General features: G+C 49.5%; 1 protein-coding gene across 1 annotated transcript in view; it reads left to right on the forward strand.

Annotated features, from left to right (window-relative positions):
- Clic5 (chloride intracellular channel 5) overlaps window positions 1-18,329 on the forward strand; it is a 64,170-nt gene that overhangs the window by 36,250 nt on the left and 9,591 nt on the right. The window contains exons 3-4 of the mRNA XM_003473625.5: window positions 1,122-1,247; window positions 2,979-3,085. Coding sequence (XP_003473673.2) covers window positions 1,122-1,247; window positions 2,979-3,085 — 233 coding nt within the window. The remainder of the gene's footprint in view (window positions 1-1,121; window positions 1,248-2,978; window positions 3,086-18,329) is intronic.

Here is an 18,329-nt window from a genome sequence, read left to right on the forward strand (position 1 = left end):
ATGTGCTTCCCATGAAAGATCCTACCAGACCCAGCACAGCGTGCTATAGAGGGAAAATAACATTCATAAAGCAGTTGAGTCCCATTAGAAAACAGAAGGGATATTTACTTAGAAAATGGATTATTTATAACATAGCACTTAGCTACCATTATTCTTAAAATTCATAATGTTTGGAAGCACTGGAGAGAGTGGGGAAGGGTAGGGAATTAAAAAGAAAAGAATTTGGATGAATTATGTATCCCCAAGATAAGTGTAATCAGAATGTACTACAAACATGAACCAATAATGATAAAAAAAATTTAAGCATGATATCCAATTTAGGGAGTATTTTCAGTTTTTTAGGTATAACACAATCTTTTTGATATTGTAAGGAAAATAACTATCTTCCAAAACAATTAGAACCATCATCAAAATTAAAATAGGACTGAAGCTGTTTAGCAATTCCAGGCCAATATTTGACTTCTAATTCTGCAGCTAAAATCACTCCTTTAAATTAGACATGAAATTTTATTTATGTAGTCATTAAGAGATCTCTCCACTGAGAATCTCCTAAATGCTAGGCCTACACATTGGCCTCTGGGCCTGTCTCTCAGTCTTCAAAAGAAGGCTTTCCCCTTCCAGACATCTTCTTACTCAGGAAAACTAGATCCGTCCGCCTGGACCTTCCTGTGTCTGTGTTAGAAACCTAACAAACAAAAGCCTTTTTTGCCTCTGCTATATTGCTTTTAGAATTGTTTTTCAACCTAATAGTTTGTGCATTTTGGTGGATACTAAAAGACCATGTCAGGGACCATTTATGGGTGGAAAAAGTGTCCTTCTGAGCCTGTCAAGAGGATGACCAATGTTATTGTCAGCTATGAAATAGTAAATTTAAATTACACAGGATAAGGGTGCTTGACCTTGAACACATAGTCCAAGATCCTCCCTTTTGTATCTGACCATATTTCTCACTCATTTTCAAGGTTTCCTGTCACATGTGTCTATCCCCCTGTGCTTCCTCCAGCCCTGCTTTCCCGACCCCACACTGTAAATCTGTGTCACTGCCGGGCGTGTTGGACGGCAGAGGCTTCCCAGAGGGCTCTGCCTGTTGTAGGCCAACCCCTGACTCTTGTTCTCTGCAGAAAGCCAGCTGACCTGCACAACCTTGCTCCTGGCACCCACCCGCCTTTCCTGACCTTCAATGGGGAAGTGAAGACAGATGTCAACAAGATCGAGGAGTTCCTGGAGGAAACCTTGACCCCCGAAAGGTACTGAGAGGCTTCTTTCTGGATCAGAGAGAGGGCAAGGAGGGATTGTGTTCTAAAGAGGGTCACGAGCACATTCATCCTGGTTCCACAGGATTCTGAAGTTTCCACAGTCTGCGCAGGACTAGGCTCCTCTCTCTCCAGCACATCACCTGCCCTGAGCTAGGCTCTGTCTGATCCAGGGCCTATTTCTGGACCACAGTTCAATGCAGGAAGCTTTACCAGCACACCCATGCTATGTTAGTGATGCAGGGACCCAGACTTCCCAGTAGTAGAACCTCAAAACTGTAGAAGTTCCCATAGCAGACAGTAGCTAACTGAGACCATCAGCTGTCCCATGTACCCCACAGGAGTGTTGCTTAGATGAGTTTGTGCTCAGCAGATGGGGCCAAGTGACCTCCTAGGAACTGTCACCAAGCCAGTGCTCAGGTTCATGTAGATGCTGCTGGTCCAGTCATAACCTCACCGCTTCCCCACCAACCTGTGCTGGGAGAAGGTGGCCCATGTCCCTAGGCCCCAGAAGGACACTCTCACCCTCTGCTTCTCCAGGAGGCAGCCGAACCCCAGAACTGTCACTTGTATGATCTGCCCCACCACTGCCAGGGAATTCAGACACCATGAGAAACTTTTCCCTGCAAACCATACCGTAACACTCCAACAACTCTTTAATTGCACATTTGATTCCACAGAGCATTTGGTGTCAAAATGAGGAAAATCTCAAGTCATTTGTAAATGAGATGAACATCAATCCCTTTTGGGCCATGGCCCTAGCCACTGCTGGCCAAAGAGGCTTCGGGGCCTCACAGTGAGGACAGGCCAGTCCAGCGTCTCATCTCTGGGAGTAGCCAGAGGGCTTTGCATGCAGAACCAAGTCAGGAGACCCAATTCGGGTCTCCTCTTCCCTAGCTGTAAACTTTGTCCTGGGACCATGGACAGGCCTGTCCCTCCCAGCTCCTCCTCATTTCTCATCTCTAAAGTGAGGACTGATACTCTGGCATCTCTACGTCCCTTTCAACCCAAGTTTTATGATCCCTGGACTAACAGCTAGCAACCGTTTAAATGAACCCTTATGCTTTTCATGGGGCATCTCCAAAACTGAATAGCCACCTCCCATGGCCCAAGGATAACAGACCTAGCTGATGAGCCAGTTGAGGAGAAAAATATGACAAAAAAAGTAAGGACTTTTTGGGGGGGGGGACACAGAAACAAAGGAAAATGTGTCCCTGCAGACAAAGCTGGGCAGGTCCGACCCTCATTACTGCACCTGGTACTCACTGGAGGAGGATGGTTCTGGAGGGGAGGATGGGGTCTCCTGGGAGAGGTGGTTTAGTGACATAGGAGCTCAGGCATGCCTGGATCTGTGAAGCTGGGATCCTATCACAGCTGCCAGTGTCAGGCATTGTGGTTGGAAAGGGGACATGTCAGGCTTCCCAGTGCAGAGGCAACCTCAGCCAGCATTGTGATCTGGGCCTTCCCCTGGAGCAGCATTGCCAGTCCCAGGAAGAGATGCATCCCGGGTTCTCTGAGAGGCATTTTGGCTCCTGGTCAGCAGGCTGTGCTACCCCGGGCAATGCTCCTCTTGGTCTTCATTGTGAGCACCTGCCAAGGGCCCACCCTGAGCACACATGCAGATAGGTGGGTCCTGCTATGGAAAGGGGACCTAGTGACAGTAACAGGTTCACCTTTCCTGAGCTGCAGTCTTGCAATATACAGATCTGCACATCTTCCCTCCAGGTATCCCAGACTGGCTGCGAAACACCGGGAGTCCAACACTGCAGGCATCGACATCTTCTCCAAGTTCTCTGCCTACATCAAAAACACCAAGCAGCAGAACAATGCAGGTAAGTGTCAGAGCCTCCCAGGAGACCCTGGATTTCTCTGTCACCACTGGGTTGACTTCCACTTCCCAGGGGCACATCAGGTACTTGGGCCAGGGAAGCATCTGGACCAATATTGTTGGTCATTTGCCATCTGCAGGCCTCGGTCTGGGCTTGGGTCTGGTCAGAGAGACAGAAAGGAACTCAGTGCTGACCTGCACGGAGAGGCACTGCCCTAGAGGCCTGTATGACACACTGTACAAGGGTACTTTGTACCATGCATTGTTACAAGATGGTAAACCTGTTCACAAGGGAACATACTTGCCAGTTTCCTTCTGGTCGCTGTGAAATTTCTAGGTGTTTTCCAGGCCCAATGATGAGGGCGGCCACTGCCCAGCATATTTCCTCCCCAGGTGTGTGGAGGATCAAGGGGGACTTCTCCGAGCCTCATCCTCTCCATTCGGCTCTGGGGCTCCAGGGCCACCTTCTCCCAGGGGCCCGAGCTCCTTCCTTAAGCCCACAGCCCTTCAGCACCTGATTTGTCACAGAGCTAGACTTGGGATTGGAAGAGGAAAAGGTCACCTGGCCAGTGTGGGGAGGTTCTGAGTCACAAAAAGCCAAATAGGACAAGAGTTGTATGCTGGGTGATTGGAAGGCATCAGAAGGATCCATGAGCTGTATAGTGAAAGGGAAAAAGTCCTGGGGAAGAATTTACCCAAGGTGCTTTGAGCAGGCTTTTCACAGCTGGGTCATAAATATCAAGGGAAATCAGTTGTGTGACGTCACTGAATAGAGGGCTGGGGGGGGAGGGTAGGGAAAGCCAAGGACAGAAACTGGAGACACTGGAATCTGTGGAGCCAGGGATGTGACTCTGTGGGCAGTAGCCACCTTTATAGGTACGTGTGGTGGTGCCATGAGAAAGGAGGGAATATTTTAAATACCCTTGGAACTCTTGGTCTTTTGTTGTTTATTTGGTCCTGTAGTGGGTTGGAATGTCCCCAGAAATGCATGCTCCCCTGGGCCCTATTTGGAAATAGGATTTTTGCAGATGTAATTAGTTAAGGACCATAAGGTATGATCACTCAGGTTCCAGTGTGATTCCTGAATCCAATAATGGGAGTCCTCAGAAAGAGAGGAAAAGCCAGGTGTGGTGGCATACACCTGGGAGCTCTCTGGAAGGCTGAGGCAGGAGAATCTCAAGTTTGAACTGAGTCTGGGGGACAGCAACTTAGACCTTGTCTTTAAAAAAAAAAGAAATAAGAAAGAAAAGAAGACCCCAGGGTTCGGATGCAGAGACAAAGGGTGAAGCACATGAAGACAGGTGGGGATCAGTGAAATGGGGTCCCAGGTGCAGGACTCGTGGCTTTGCAAAGGCTGGGAGTGGCGAGGAGGGACCTGGGTGACACTGGGTTTGGGCTTCTGTCATCTTCTCATGTGAAATCACCCAATGTGTGACACGCAGCTGTGGTAAAGAACAAAGTTGGGGCCCAGAGTAGTGGCTCAACCTCTCCCTAGGGGAAGAACAGCTCTGGCTCTGGCCTCAGCACCTGGCGTCCTTCATCTTGACCACAAACATCTTCCTCGTACTTGTCAGAGCGCCCTCAGAGTGATATCTCATCTGAGCTTCCAGACTTTTTGAATTATATATGGTATTTGTATATGATCCATATTTAGAGTTCTCAGGTCCCCAGAGCCGAGGCAATGATTTCCACAGAAGCCACATACCAATTTCCTATAAATGCAATACTCTCCAATTTTCAGTGTTTCCCTTCCTCTGTTTTGCCCTGTTTTTGTCTGCAATGGGTTTTGGCCCTGTGACTCTGTCATCCCTGACCCTTGTGCACATTTTCGAGCACTGGATTTCTGCCTCCCAAAGGAATAGCATCGTCCTTTGACCTGTCCTTGTCCCTCCACTGTGTCTGTAACTAGCCCTCTCCCCTCACCTTCTCTTCCCACCCACACCTCCCCTGTGATCACCGGGAACTGGGGAACAGAGGCTTCTACATCCCTCCTGCCAAGGGCCCAGTGCTACCAGGGCCCCCAGCCAGCAGGACATTTGCATGGGACAGTCCATGGCCCTGTCTCAGCCTGTACCCCGGCTTCCTTTGCAAGCTTTGCCCCATCTTTTTAGGGTGTCCGGCTCTGCAGCTGTTTCCCAGAATCCTTTCTCAAGATTGTCCCTCTTGTGAGTCAGTTTTCTCCTAAGCAGAGCCTAGCCAGTCCCCATGCATATGCAGGGCCTTTTCTGTTTTGTCACCATGTTCGATAACAACCAATAGAGTACCTGGTTCTAAAGTGTGGGCCACATCACCATGCTAAAATGGAAGGGACCAGTCCTGCATTCAGATGTGGCTGTGGGGTCCCTCTTGAGCATGTGCATGAGATTCTGCTGTCCAGCAGGGAACAGCTGTGTCCCTGGTCTGTTCCCAGAGGTTCCTCGGATGCGGGAGCATAGAGTTGAGAAGCACAGAAGTTTCCTCCACCAGCTGCACACATCTGTAGCATCCCTAGGATTCTGGGTCACCCTGAGCCCTGCCCTGTCTGTCTGCCTGGCTTTAGGGTAGAGTCCAGCGAAGGCTCCAGCTGCCAGCTCCCTGAGTACAGTATCCCCATTCCTAGCATCCCACCTTCTCTCTCCCCAGGGTCCCTCACAATGCCTGTCCCCTGCCTGTTTCTGCCTTCTCCGCTGTGTTGCCCAGGGGACCTGGATGGTTGTAGGCTCCGTGTCCCTTGCTGCTCCTGTCTTCATGCCCAGCCTCCACATGCTCCCCTGGGACATCACCCTGGCTTTGGGGTTCTCCCTCTCCTGCAGGGGTCTCTTTAGCACCCTCTTTCCCAGGTTCCCTCCGCTTCCTGTCTCCTATGGGACTGAGACTTCTCCTCTCTTGGTTTGCACTTCCTGCTCTCAAACTGTGGTCAGAACAGACTCCATGCCTCTGCCAAATCTCTTGGCTTTCCAGAAATTCATTTTAGCAGCTTACTATAATGGCATCAAATACCATATTTTACTTTATTTTTCCAGACACCTTTATTCCTTACATTTCAATAGAATCAATTCTCAGGGTTTATTTCCTATTCTGTCCACATTTTGAGTTCCAGGCAATGAAGAAACAGACAGGATGTGCATCTTTAACTCTCTATTCTTATTAACACATTTGCGAGTCCTTTTTAATTTCTTCCATTCCTATCCCATTTCCTTTGGACACAGCCAACGTTCCCACCCAGAATCATCACGCTTGATTTTGATCAAGGTGTCAGATTTTCATATGTTTTGCCCACTTCCTTTGGCTGGAGAGGAGAGAGCATGGGAATTGTCAGTCTGAGATCTCTCCTGCTCCATTCACATTCACCACCTCCCACTTCATCCTTTTGCAGTTTCCAAGATGTCAAAAGAAGTTCATTCATTCCTCTGTTTCCCTCAAGTGGTCTAGAAGAGTCTGCATCTCTACTTCTGTGCATGGAACCTGTGTATCATTTGCTTCCTTGGGGTTTGGGTTTCTTCAGATTTCCTGGGTTCCTGGCCCACACATGTCTCCTGGCTATGATTTCCTAGTGTAAGTTTTTAATCCATCCAGATCCCCTCAGCCCCCAACCTGCTTGCCCAGAGAGGTACTACTCTCAGCATGGGACTTAGTTTGCCACAAGGAACTCAGTTCAGCATTAAAGTTGTCATGGGCAAGCAAAGGAAAGATTCTAAGATAGGACAAGGAGTTTGCAGGTCCTGGGGACATCTGGAGACATCCAAAAATTTACACTGGATGTGTCAAGGACTTTGCCCACAAGGCTTCCAGAGAACTTTGACCACAGATGTTTATTAAAATCTTCCTACCCAATGTCCCCTGCCTTCTTTCCATCCCTATACAAGGCACATACTTCCCTTTGTTCTTGGCAGACGGTCTTATCACTCTCTGCCTGCCTGCACCCAGGTACAATACAGTCCACACCATGTAGCATTTATACAAGCCTGGTGGTCTGCTGGTCTCTTGCCACCCCTCACCCCCATATGTTACACCCAGTTTGGGTGATTTCCGTCTTTCTAGGCATCCCTCAAGCTCCCCATTCTTTTCTCCTTTCGGGTCTACCTTTCCCTTTTCTTCACCCACCTCTGTGTTCCTGGGTCTTGGGGCTTTCATCCTGGCTTATAGCTGTGCTCCATGCATCCTGGAAAGCTTTACAGCTCCATGCACAGCACAGCGCACCGCAGCAATGCCACAGAGCAACTGAAAGGAGAAAACAAGAAGAGGACCATAAAGTAGAGCAGGTAGGCAGGGGTCGGCACCAGCCACAGCAGCCCCAAGCCCCGGTGCCTGACTTGCATGGAGACACAGAGCCTTGGGTCAGCTATAGCACAATTTCCCTGGTGACACAGGCAAACTGACCCCCTAGAAGAATAACAATTATTCCTGACCAGCCGCAGGCAGATAAGCTGCCATTTCCATTTTCTTTGGCTCTTTCCTCCTGTGACATCCTTCCCCTGCCACTGCAGATGCCAGGCCACCAACTTCATGACTTCTAGACTTCTCTGCACACCCTGCCTCAGGGCATCACCCCTGAACCCTGTCCCTCTGTTTTTCATCTATGTTCTCTGCCCCTGAGTTCCATTTGCTGCTTTTCATCTACATCTTTTCCTGAAGTCTCACATTATCAGGCTGAGCCTGGCCACCGCTGGTAGGAAATGGACTTGCCAGTAGCCCAGCAGGATCTTTCTTCCCCCACCAGATCCTCCATGGCTCATATCCAGCACCCTGTCCTTCCCCACTGCAGGTAGCTGGAGGGGCCCATCCCTCCCCCTTCTAGCCCCAGAGAATAAGGCTCCTCCTTCCCAGCATGCACCCCCAGTGCTCTTTCAATGCAAATCATAGGTCAACCTCTGAGGATGAGTATGAATATGTCCATAATCTCTTAAACAAGATGTATAGAGAGAGCATCGTGGCTTAAAGACTTCAGTTCACACTCAAGTTTACAATCAAATAAATGGAATGGGTGCCAACCAAAAAAATAAGTGTCCCAACAATGGGAGGGATAGAAAGAGGCTGGACCTAGGAAGGTAGAGGCTGCCTAACTCAAGATGCTACTGCTTTAAATACCTCCAAGAAACAAAATTCTCAGGTAAAAAAGTGCCTTCACTTGAAGACGAGTGTACTGACTGTAAGCCACGACCTAATTTCAGAGACATCAACGTGTGGAAAATATACACACCGTGGACTCCATGAACTACGGAGGTGATTCCTAAGTTCCTTTCCAGATCCAACATCCATTTTCTGCTTGACCTTCAGCTGCTTGCTGGAAACAAAGGAAAGCAAAGCCAACAGTGCTCTCTGTCCCCTCCGTTCCTATCCTCCCCTGTCCCCACGTGCAGTGATGCCCCAGCTCTGCTCTCTGGCCTCCAGCATGGAAGCAGATAGCCCTTCCCTCTAGGCGAACTTTTTCTGGGAAGGGTCAGAAAGTAGATATCTTGGGCTTTGCTCACTTGACAGTCTCTGCATAGTGCTTCTGAAGGAACCGTAAAGTCCCCATAAATTTCTTCTACAGGTCCTGAAATGGGACCTTCATGTCATTTTCATGTATCACAAAATATCATTCTGCTTTAGGCTTTCTTTTCAACTATCTAAAAAGGTGAAATCCATTCTTAGCTGGAGGGCAGCATCAAAGCAGGATGGGCCTTTGGACTCTAATTCACCAGCTCTGTCGGGGACGGCCCCAGGAAAGGAACTTAGAGGTCTCTTGATTTCTCTGCCTCCATCTCCTCTGTAACACGGATTTCAAGTCATCCCAGTGCCTTTTCCCACAACTCTCTGCATTTACTGTGTGCAGGAGGCTGCTTTGTGCAGCACAGTAGGTATAAGGCGTGATGGCTGTTGCTGGTGCTGCTGGGGATGTATGTCACCTACCCTCCTTCAAAGACTCTCATGTCCAGCCTTTAACCCCCTCCCCCAGCCCCAGCCACCTTGTTCCTGAGAAACGAAAGTATGTGCTGCCCTCTTCTGGCAGGCCAGGGAATCAGCTCTAGAGGTTCGTGGATTGCTGCATCTTCAATCCCGCCTCTGTTCCATTCAAGTTTTGTCATGTGCTCCAAAAGAGTCTAGGTCTATAGTGGGAGCTGCAAAGCTTCTTCCATTATCTGTCCCCCACACAAAGGAATGGCTTACCCTTCAGGCCTGAGGGTCCCTCCGGGGTCCCTAGCTCCGGGTGACCCGCTGCCCCCGGCCTCTCCTTTCTCCCTTTCCTCTAAGGCTTCCTGCTACCTCCAGCCCGTGCATTTGTGAACTTCCTTGACCTGAAGCAGGAAAGTGTGTGAAAGGATGTGGGTGCCTGGGCGGGTGCTAGCCTGGAAGTAACTAACGAGCCCTTCGAGGCACAGGCCAGGCCTTCCCCAGCGTCATGAAAGCCAACCCTGTCAGGCAGTGAGGGTTGGGGCGTGTTTCCCAGATCCCCAGGATGTGGGAGCCACGTTTAAAGCAGCGTGTGTGTATTTATTATTCCAAGCCACTTCAAAGCCTCCCCTTCCTCCCTCCCCTCCCCTCCTCCCTCCCCTCCCCTCCTCCCTCTGTCTCCCAGTCTGGGACACCTAGTCTTCCCTCTAGGGCCTGAGAGAAAGCCAAGGTGACAACAGCAGAGGCAGGAAGAGTGCATGTACTGTCACCCAGGCTCCCTGGCATTTGGAGAGAACAGTGGTCCCAGCTCAGCACCTTTGGCCCCTATCCAGGCCAGACCCAGCCATCCTTTTAGGGCTCCAGGGTGGTCAGACAGAGCCCAGGCTGGGGCCACAGGAGCCTGTTTCACTACTTCCTTGTAAAGTGGCCACGACTGTCTCTTTCCAAATACCTCTGCCCAAAAGGGACTGACCCCACCGCCTTCCTGGCCACCCTTCATGCCAAGAGCCACCTGGCAGGGGGGTATTGTCGGTTGGTTGGGTTAAGGCTCTGCTTTGATTAGCATTTTTGAAATGAAAGACAAATAATCCGACTGGGTGGGACCCATCTCTGAGGCTTTCCTGCAGGCTTGTCCCTGTGGAGGGTCCTTGAGGCTGGGCAGAGGGAAGGAGTGGCCGAGGGGTTCCTCTGATACCACCTAGTGGCACCCAGGGTGTCTCCAGAGGGTCTTTGATTAGGTTTATTATGGAGCCGGATGCTTGCAATTTAGAATTTAACAGATTTTACTCCTGAGAGAATCCTGGGGCAGCCGGCAGGAGGGCGGTGGGTGGCGCAGAACATTGGACGGGGCAGCCCAGGGTCTGGGGTGGGGGGCCCTGCGTGGGTGGGCACATTCATTAGGGGAGCTCTGCTGTGTGGGCTGCAGACACCGCAAAACAGAGACCACCAACACCCTTCAACGGGGCGGAATTTCCCCTGTCTGACCAGAATGTGCGCCTCTGGCCTGGCCTGGCCTCAGCTCAAGACCCAGGGATAAAGGAGCTTTAAATGAGCCATTTGCACACAAGCTAAACACTCTCTCCCCTCAGGCCACTGTAACCTCTCATCCTGTACAACTGACACTTTTGTCTTTGTGTAGTTAGTGCTAGGGACTAAATGTATTCTTCAAGTTCCCACCCTAAGCACACACACATAGCCATGTAATTTAAGACAGCCACACATCCCTTACATGAATAGGCTCACATATCAGCAGTATGGAGGAGGAAATGTGCCTGCATGCAAAGATTTATTGGTGATGGTGCCCAGCTGTGGACCTCACAGCGTCGCCATGGTCACAATGGTATCAGGACCACCTTGCATGCACCCATTGCATACATTGTGTGAGGGGTCAGGACTATCATAGTCAGCTGATCCCAGGACTCTACCCATGAGCCCTGCCTGTGATTTGGATGTAGCTTTGGGGAAAATTCCTCCTATGTTTCTGTGACCCTCTAGGGGATATGAATTGCTGGGGGACATCAGAAAGGAGAAGCAGCCCCCCATTTCCAGAGGACTGCCCCATTGCAGCACAGCTTGACAGAGGTATGAAATCGAACTAGTCACCTGGACTGTCTCAAAAAATTCAGATATTCAACTTTACGCCCCTCCCTGCAACATGCATCACTCTATTGTCCAGACAGGATGGGTGGCATCCTCTCCTTTCCACACAAGGACACATGGGTCACTAATCCCAATGGCTTGGGGCAAGAGGCAGAGCCAGAATGGATGCGCCAGGCATATCTTGGCTCTTGAAGAACTGTTGGCTACAAATAGCTATGACCAAAGCATCAGAGATGAAACCAGGGACCGAATCCCATCTATTATTCAGAATTTATCAGCAGCATAGAAAGAATAATTTCTTGGGAGAAAAGCTGCTTCCCAGACATTGATGAAGACCCCCTGGCCTTCTCTGAATGCTTCGCAAGGGCTCTGGCCACATGCCTTTGCCTGTGTGGGGGTGATCCATGGAGCATCATAAGCTCAGGTTCAGGACCTCAGTGTGTCACTGAGCTCCCCCCACGTTTGGCACTTTTTCCAGGCCATTTTCTATTTTGAGTGGACAGTGGAATCTCCAGGGCTGGAGGGTGGAATAGCTGATATCAGTGATGGCGAACCTATGGCACGAGTGTCACAGTGGGCCGTTTGTATCATTGAAAGCTCTAGAAGGTTTGCCACCACTGGTCTATATGGACCTGAACGATTAAGGAAAGAATAACAAATGGAAGCTGATTGACATACACCTTTCATCTGTCCCTGAGAGACACCAAGGAGCTGGGTAGGTCTCCAGGGGCCCTTGAATCCCCACTTCCATGGCATCTTCAGCAAAGGACAGAGCATTTATAGCAACACAGACAAAAGACTTTGAGGCCATGGACAGAAACTTGTAGGACAGACAATGAATGGCAGAGAGGCTGTTTCATGACCCTTGTTCTAGATTCTTCTAGTGCCATTTCCAGGCCTATGACCTGTCCTGGGTGGGCGACCTTTGGTTCTCCTGTCTCGGTGAATCTGAGTCCTGTTTCCAGGCACACAAGGGCAGACAGGTTCCCTGGCCCGTCATCCAGGTGTGGGATCCCCACCTTCGAATCCTGAGCCTATGCTGCCGCTCACTGTGCTCTCTGGATGACCTGTCCATGGACCACCTGAGTCCTCTCTGAAAGTCAGCTATGCTCTGTGGCTGCAACTACCTCTGAGTGATGGCATGTGAGCCCTTTGGGACATCCATATGGGAAACAGAACCCAGGGCTGGGCCTGCCCCATTCCTAATCGTCCAGAAGACAAGTATGTGTTGATGGCTCCTCTTCTGGCCCTAATGACAGAGCTGAGACCTATGGGAGGGCATCTCAGGTGACGCATGTAGACCCTTCCACTGGTCCCAAGAGGCCAGGTGCTGTCCATATAAAGAAAGTGGCCCTGAAGAGCAGGCATCAAAGCAGACAGAGGCACTCAGAGTCCCATAATTTGAGATTACTCCTCTTTCCTCAAAGCCCCTTGAGTTGTTCAGTCTCTCAATGAGAATCCAGTACCAGGCTCTGTGCAAGTGCTAGAGTGAGAATAGAATACTGACGAACTGGCCATGACCCTGTGCATCGGCAAAGGCTAGAGGCGCCTCTGTATAGCCGAAACCTGAGTACAGGGCCTAAAGCAAATATTATTCTATTTTACTTAGCAAAACCCAAAGCTGTAAAGCATTTTACTATGCACCATGCCCTGTTTGCAGCACTCTTGGTAAAGGTTTACTTCTTAAAGGGGTTTGCTTTTCTCACATCACTAGCAGCCCAGAGAGTAGTCAGTCCAAGGCAAATGCATTTGCTCAAAGAAGTCAGGGCGCCAAGTCCTGAGAGCTCCCAGTTCTTTATCATCAGTGTGTGACTTTTATCCTCATGTCACAAGATGGATGCTTTACCTCTAGACATTACACCTGAGTTCCAGGGAGTGCCAACTATCTTACAGGAGCCCATTTTGCTCATGTCTGTCCTTTTCTTTTTTGTATTGCTGGGGGTTGAACCCAAGGCTTCAATCACACTGGACGGTTGCTTTGTCACGGAATTACATCCAAAACTCCATTGATAAATTTCTGCTTGCATCTTATTAGCCAGAACTTGGTCATTCATCCTCTTCTACCTGAAAAGTCTGGGGAAATGAGTATCTTTCACTGGGTACATTGCTACCCTGAAAAAAAAAATCTAGGTTCTGTTTTTCACTAGTACCAAAGAAGAGGAGAATGGGTTCTTGCATATAATTCACTTTCAAGCACAGATATTTTCTGCCTATGGTGAAAATACCTGATGTAGCCACCCCCACCAAAAAATGGTGTGCTATTTCAGATTCTCTTTGGGGATTGACAAAATATGAGTCATTCCTTCTCCTAGATTTAAAAAACATAAATATTGTATAAGAGACCAAGACTGCACATTTAATCTGCTACTCTCTGACTTCCAACTTTAGAAGACCCAAGACTCCGTGGAGAAAAAACTACAGGGCCTCTGGGGCTGTGATCCACATCGCAACAGCAGGGGGCGCTCGACTGGGAATGCAATAGCCTTGTGCACAGGGGTCCCTGCGTGCTGGGGCAGTGCCCACCCCTCTGCAGGCACCGACTGCATCACTATTCCCAGCGACCCCAAGGGAGGAGATGCTGTGATCCCTATGGTACAGACAAGGAAACTGAGGCACCGGAGCCCATGCAGCCCACCGAGCTAGCATGAGGCAGAATAAGGTCTGCGGCCCCCATGGACACTCCCATGGCCTGTGCTCCTGGCTACCTGTGTTACACTTAATGTCACCCGTTATTTAAAATGCAGGTGGTGCTGAGTTTAAGAAGAGTGGATCATTTAAGGAACCCTAATCCCATTCGTCCATAAACCAACAAATACTCTATTTGTGTTCCTAAATGCACACAAGGAGCCCCAGCTAAAGCCCTGAACCCCAACTTCACAGGCCAGGAGGGACAAGGGCGCCCTTCCCCGGTCATGCTGAGTGCTGAATGGATGGATGCCTATCTGACAAAAGACTAGGCAAAGGAAGGGAATGTACACAGAATCCTCACAAGATTAAGCCAAGTCAAGAAATATTCAGACTTCAAGTTGTGGTGGGCAGAGTGGCAGCTTTTAAATTTGCAAGTGGCTCTTCTATTAACGCCCTGGCCATCAGAGGATGCAGAAAGACAAGATGTGGTTAGACTGCCTCGGCCTCAGTGTCGTGGGGTGCATGCAGGGAGAGAGTTGAGACAGCTCCAGGTCTGCACCCTGGGATAGGGCAGCAGAGGACCGAGAAGTGAGATGGTCCCAAACATCTGCATCACCCCCAGTCTATACTCTGATACTTAAAAATAACCTGTTATAAAGTAACCATAAAAATCTTACAGATTTCAGCTTGGTTCAGTTAGCCACACAAAGTAGGAGCAGCGGTTATAGTTTCAGTTAGTATTTATGTCGTCCTTTCTATTAGCACAATGGGTTTTACAACTATTTATGAGTTTGGGGGAAAGCTAATAGGAAACACACAGACTGCTTTCTTCGGAAGGCACAGAGGAGCCAGCAGAGGGCGCCACACCCCCACGGCTGGAGTGGCTGGCACCCTAATTCCCCTTCCGCCCCATAAATAAACAAGCAGGATGCTTGCGTGGTACAGCTTGCAATACCCAAAAGGAAACATAAATTTGAAGGCTATGTGATCATCTTTCTCTCCAAATTTACTGTGGCGTTTAGGAGATTTAGAACATTATCTGGACCTGGGATTTGTCTCTCTAGTCCAATCCTCCCTTCAAACTTTAGAAATATGTTCTATGGAGGGCACGCTGAAGTGACCCTAAATTCTTTACCACAAACAGCCAAATAATTGCTAAAGGCTCTTGTCGTTTTGAAAATAGTCATGTGCATGAATGTGCATGTGCAAGTGTGCCTGCTTGCACGTGTGTGTGTGTGTGTGTGTGTGTGTGTGTGTGTTGTGCTTGCTCTTCTCATTTGGTGTAATTCTTCTGAACCTAAACCAAATGTAAGTAGACTTGTTGAGCTAACTCAAAACATGGTTCTTCAAGAGGCTCACTCTAGAGCTTGGGGAGCAGGCAGTGGAGAGATCGTCTGTACCGTAGGCAGAAGTCTCTGGGTTCCTGGAGAGACGGCAGAGAGTGTCTCACGCTGGGTGATTCTCTCCTCAATAACAGGATGGGGAGGAGAGTATCCTATGTGAGGAGGGTGCCAGGCCTACAGCAAGCCCTGTCCCAGCTTCCAGAACCCAACTGGCCTGGCCAGGGTGCACGGATATGTGGTACAGTGTGCTTTAAGAGGGAAAGGAACCACAAAGATCTGCCACCATCCTTACCCCAGCTGTCACCTGTTTGTAACTTTCCCTTTGCTCAGCCGTCACTCGAAGGCAGCCTAGCTATCTGAAAGATGGATGCAGATACAATTGTGGGGTTTCCTGTGCGTAGGGTGGGGATCACACTGCCCCTTCACAAAGCCGAACAGTCCCAGAACATCTGTGACCTCCCCAGAAGTGCACTGACCTCACAGCATGGACACTGCTGCCTGCTTGACCAGCGCTTCCCCTCCGCTTCAGGGGCTCTGTGATGGCCCAGCCTCTAGCCCAAGACAATTGTCCTTAAAGTGTCCCTTCCTCCCCCACAGCTGGGTATGGGAAGAAAGGCTTCTTCTCCCAAAAGGCTGAAGGGATTTAACTCTTCCTAGTGGGGTTTCTGTTCCATTCAGTTTATAGTTTATATTTTTAGCTATCAAATGTCAGCAAGGTATGGCCAGGATTGTGTGGTGGGCAGAAAAAAATCTCTGCTGTGACAGCCCCCCTTTAAATGTAGCTGCTTCTTTCTTCTCTTTTCTAACACTCTCAGGTTATAGGTGCATGAGCTCAAAGGAGAGGGAAAAATAGAAATCTCATGCAGCCCTCCGGGGGTCTCAGAAGTGAGTTGTTTCCTTCAGCCTAGGCAAAGTCCAAGTGAATCGCTCACTTTTTGTTCCAAAATACCACAGACCAATGACAACGGTGGCCCCAGGCACAGGCAGAGTTGGCGCTTGTTGCTGAGAAACCATGGGCAAGCCTCCGGTGGTCCCCAACTCAAGGAGAGCTCCTTCAAGACTCAAGCTTGTCACCAACAGGTCCCAGAATTCTGGCTAAAAGCAAGTATGCTATCTAGTTAACTTGGAGGCAGGGCACAAGGAAGTCCTGTCCTCTGTCATCAGGGAAGCAAGGGTGTAGGAAGTAAGGGTCCTGTCTGGCCATGGGGACACCAAAGAGCAACGGGACATCCCAGAAGTGGCCTCATGGAGTGGAAGAAGCTTAAACTGTGGAATCAAACAGCCCTGTTTTTCAATCCTGATTTTGCTTCTAACTCACGTCATAGGACCAACACTTTGAAAACATGTTTCTCTATCCATACCTTTCTATGTATGGATTCTACTTCATCCCAGCCTTTGGTCAGCCAAGAGAGGATTAGGACTTCTGAATGTAGATGGAATTAAAAGAAAGGCCGTTTGGTATTCAGCTTTTGACATTCCAGCTAGTATTTCCAACCAGAGTAGCTATTTCCTAAATTATTTGATCTCTCTCTCTTTCTCTCTCTCTCTCTCTCTCTCTCTCTCTCTCTCTCTCTCTCTCTCTGTGTGTGTGTGTGTGTGTGTGTGTGTGTGTGTGTGTGTGTGTGTCCACACCATCCAGCATCCTTGCCTGGAGGACTCAGTGCTCAGAGAACAGAACAAGCTGCCTTGTGCCCATCCAGGAGGCTCGGGCTCTGGGGTTGAAGGGTGGCCTGGCACAGGAGAGCCCCTTACTTCACCCGCAGGACTTGGAGACAGATGAGAGGAGAGGGGCCAGGACCCCATATCCTGCACTGCTTGGGTATCTTTCCAATGTTTGAAGCAGGCCAACATCTCCTTCTTGATGGAAGGAATTGAGGCCCCCAGAGCCTTCCCACCCATGAATGGCAGAATCCCTACTTCCCCGGTGTATGAAGTCACAGCAGCCCTGTCCCCACCCCACCCCAGTAATGAAGTGGCAAGGGCAGGGAGAGGCAGGTTGCTCAGAAACTGAGCACTTTTGTGTAAAAGAGATGGAGAGTGTCCCAGAGGGATTGTTTAGATTATGACATCAGAATGGGTTATAATCCAGAACCCACTGAATTAAAGTAGTTGTTTCTCTACTGCACAGGGCAAGGGGGCCTGGGAGGAGGACCAGAGCAGTTGAAGTCTCAATAGGGCACATTTCCAGTGTGTGTCCAGGAGCCATATGGTGTTTAGGGGCCCAGCTTAGTATGTGCTTGCATGGGGGGGGCAGGGGTGCCTGGGAATCCTAGTCTGGGTTTTCTACCTGCTAAGAGAGGCTGTCATAACTCCCATCTCAATAGCCACATGGTGTGATGAATGGGGTGGGTGCATAAGCTCCCCTGGGTCACCGCTGAAATCCAGCAAGTGCTGGAGAAGGGGAATGGTGAGGGGTGGGGGTTCAGCCGGTGACTGGGACCTCCCCCTTGGTGGGAGCAAGATACCCATCCTGCTGCAGAATGGTTAGAGGTGAGCCTTGGTTTCTACAGAGAAGCCACAAAATGACCCGCAACCCTCTGACATCTGTCCCTCACTGTGTGGGCTTTGAGCCCCTGAAGCCCTGGTGGCCTTCTGCTCTTGGTGCTGCACCCAGCTGCCAGCCAACCAGGGCACTGTGCCTGCTGGCAAGACCTTGCTGGAGGCTGGCTTAGCATCTTGGCTCCCTGGTCCCTGTACAAGCTCCATACCCTGGTAAGACTATATTATTTTCTTAGCTCAAATTGCCTTTTCCAAGTCATTATTTCTCTACAATGAGAAAACAATATTAGGTCTTATGTAATATCAACCTCAATGAATCTGGAAGTGATCATGGAATGGGTGGATTTTTTTTCCTCCTTTAAAAAAAGAGAAAAATAAATTTGAGATTGTTTGCATATGGCTGAGAATATTTATGAACTATTCCTCCTGCTTCCTCATCACATATTTTACCCAGTGCATTTGTGTGTGGTACAGAATAAATCTTGATGGGGAGCAGACACGGAGAGGGGAGAAAGCAGCTAAGGGATTGAGGATCCATCAAGCCCTGGGATGGGGAATGGGACTGGCAGGATTGGTCCTTTGCTGTGGTCCTGCTTTGTCTGGGGGTGTCTTTGAGGGAGAGAGCTTCAAACACAAACACGGAAGGAATTAGCATCTTTTGGTCACTCTAGTTTCTTTTAGGTCTGTTCCACTCTTACCAGAGCAGAAAGTTCAACATGAAGTTTCCTGACTGGGTGGAGGGGGAGGCCAGCAGCCAAAGATATCATTCACTGGGCTCCCAGCTTGAGCCCAGGGCTGAGGGATGAGTGGGCAGGTGGGGGGGGG

Source organism: Cavia porcellus, unplaced genomic scaffold (genome assembly GCF_034190915.1).
Source record: "Cavia porcellus strain 051 isolate PalLab524CR breed Dunkin Hartley unplaced genomic scaffold, mCavPor4.1 scaffold_28, whole genome shotgun sequence".
Lineage (NCBI taxonomy): Eukaryota > Metazoa > Chordata > Mammalia > Rodentia > Caviidae > Cavia > Cavia porcellus.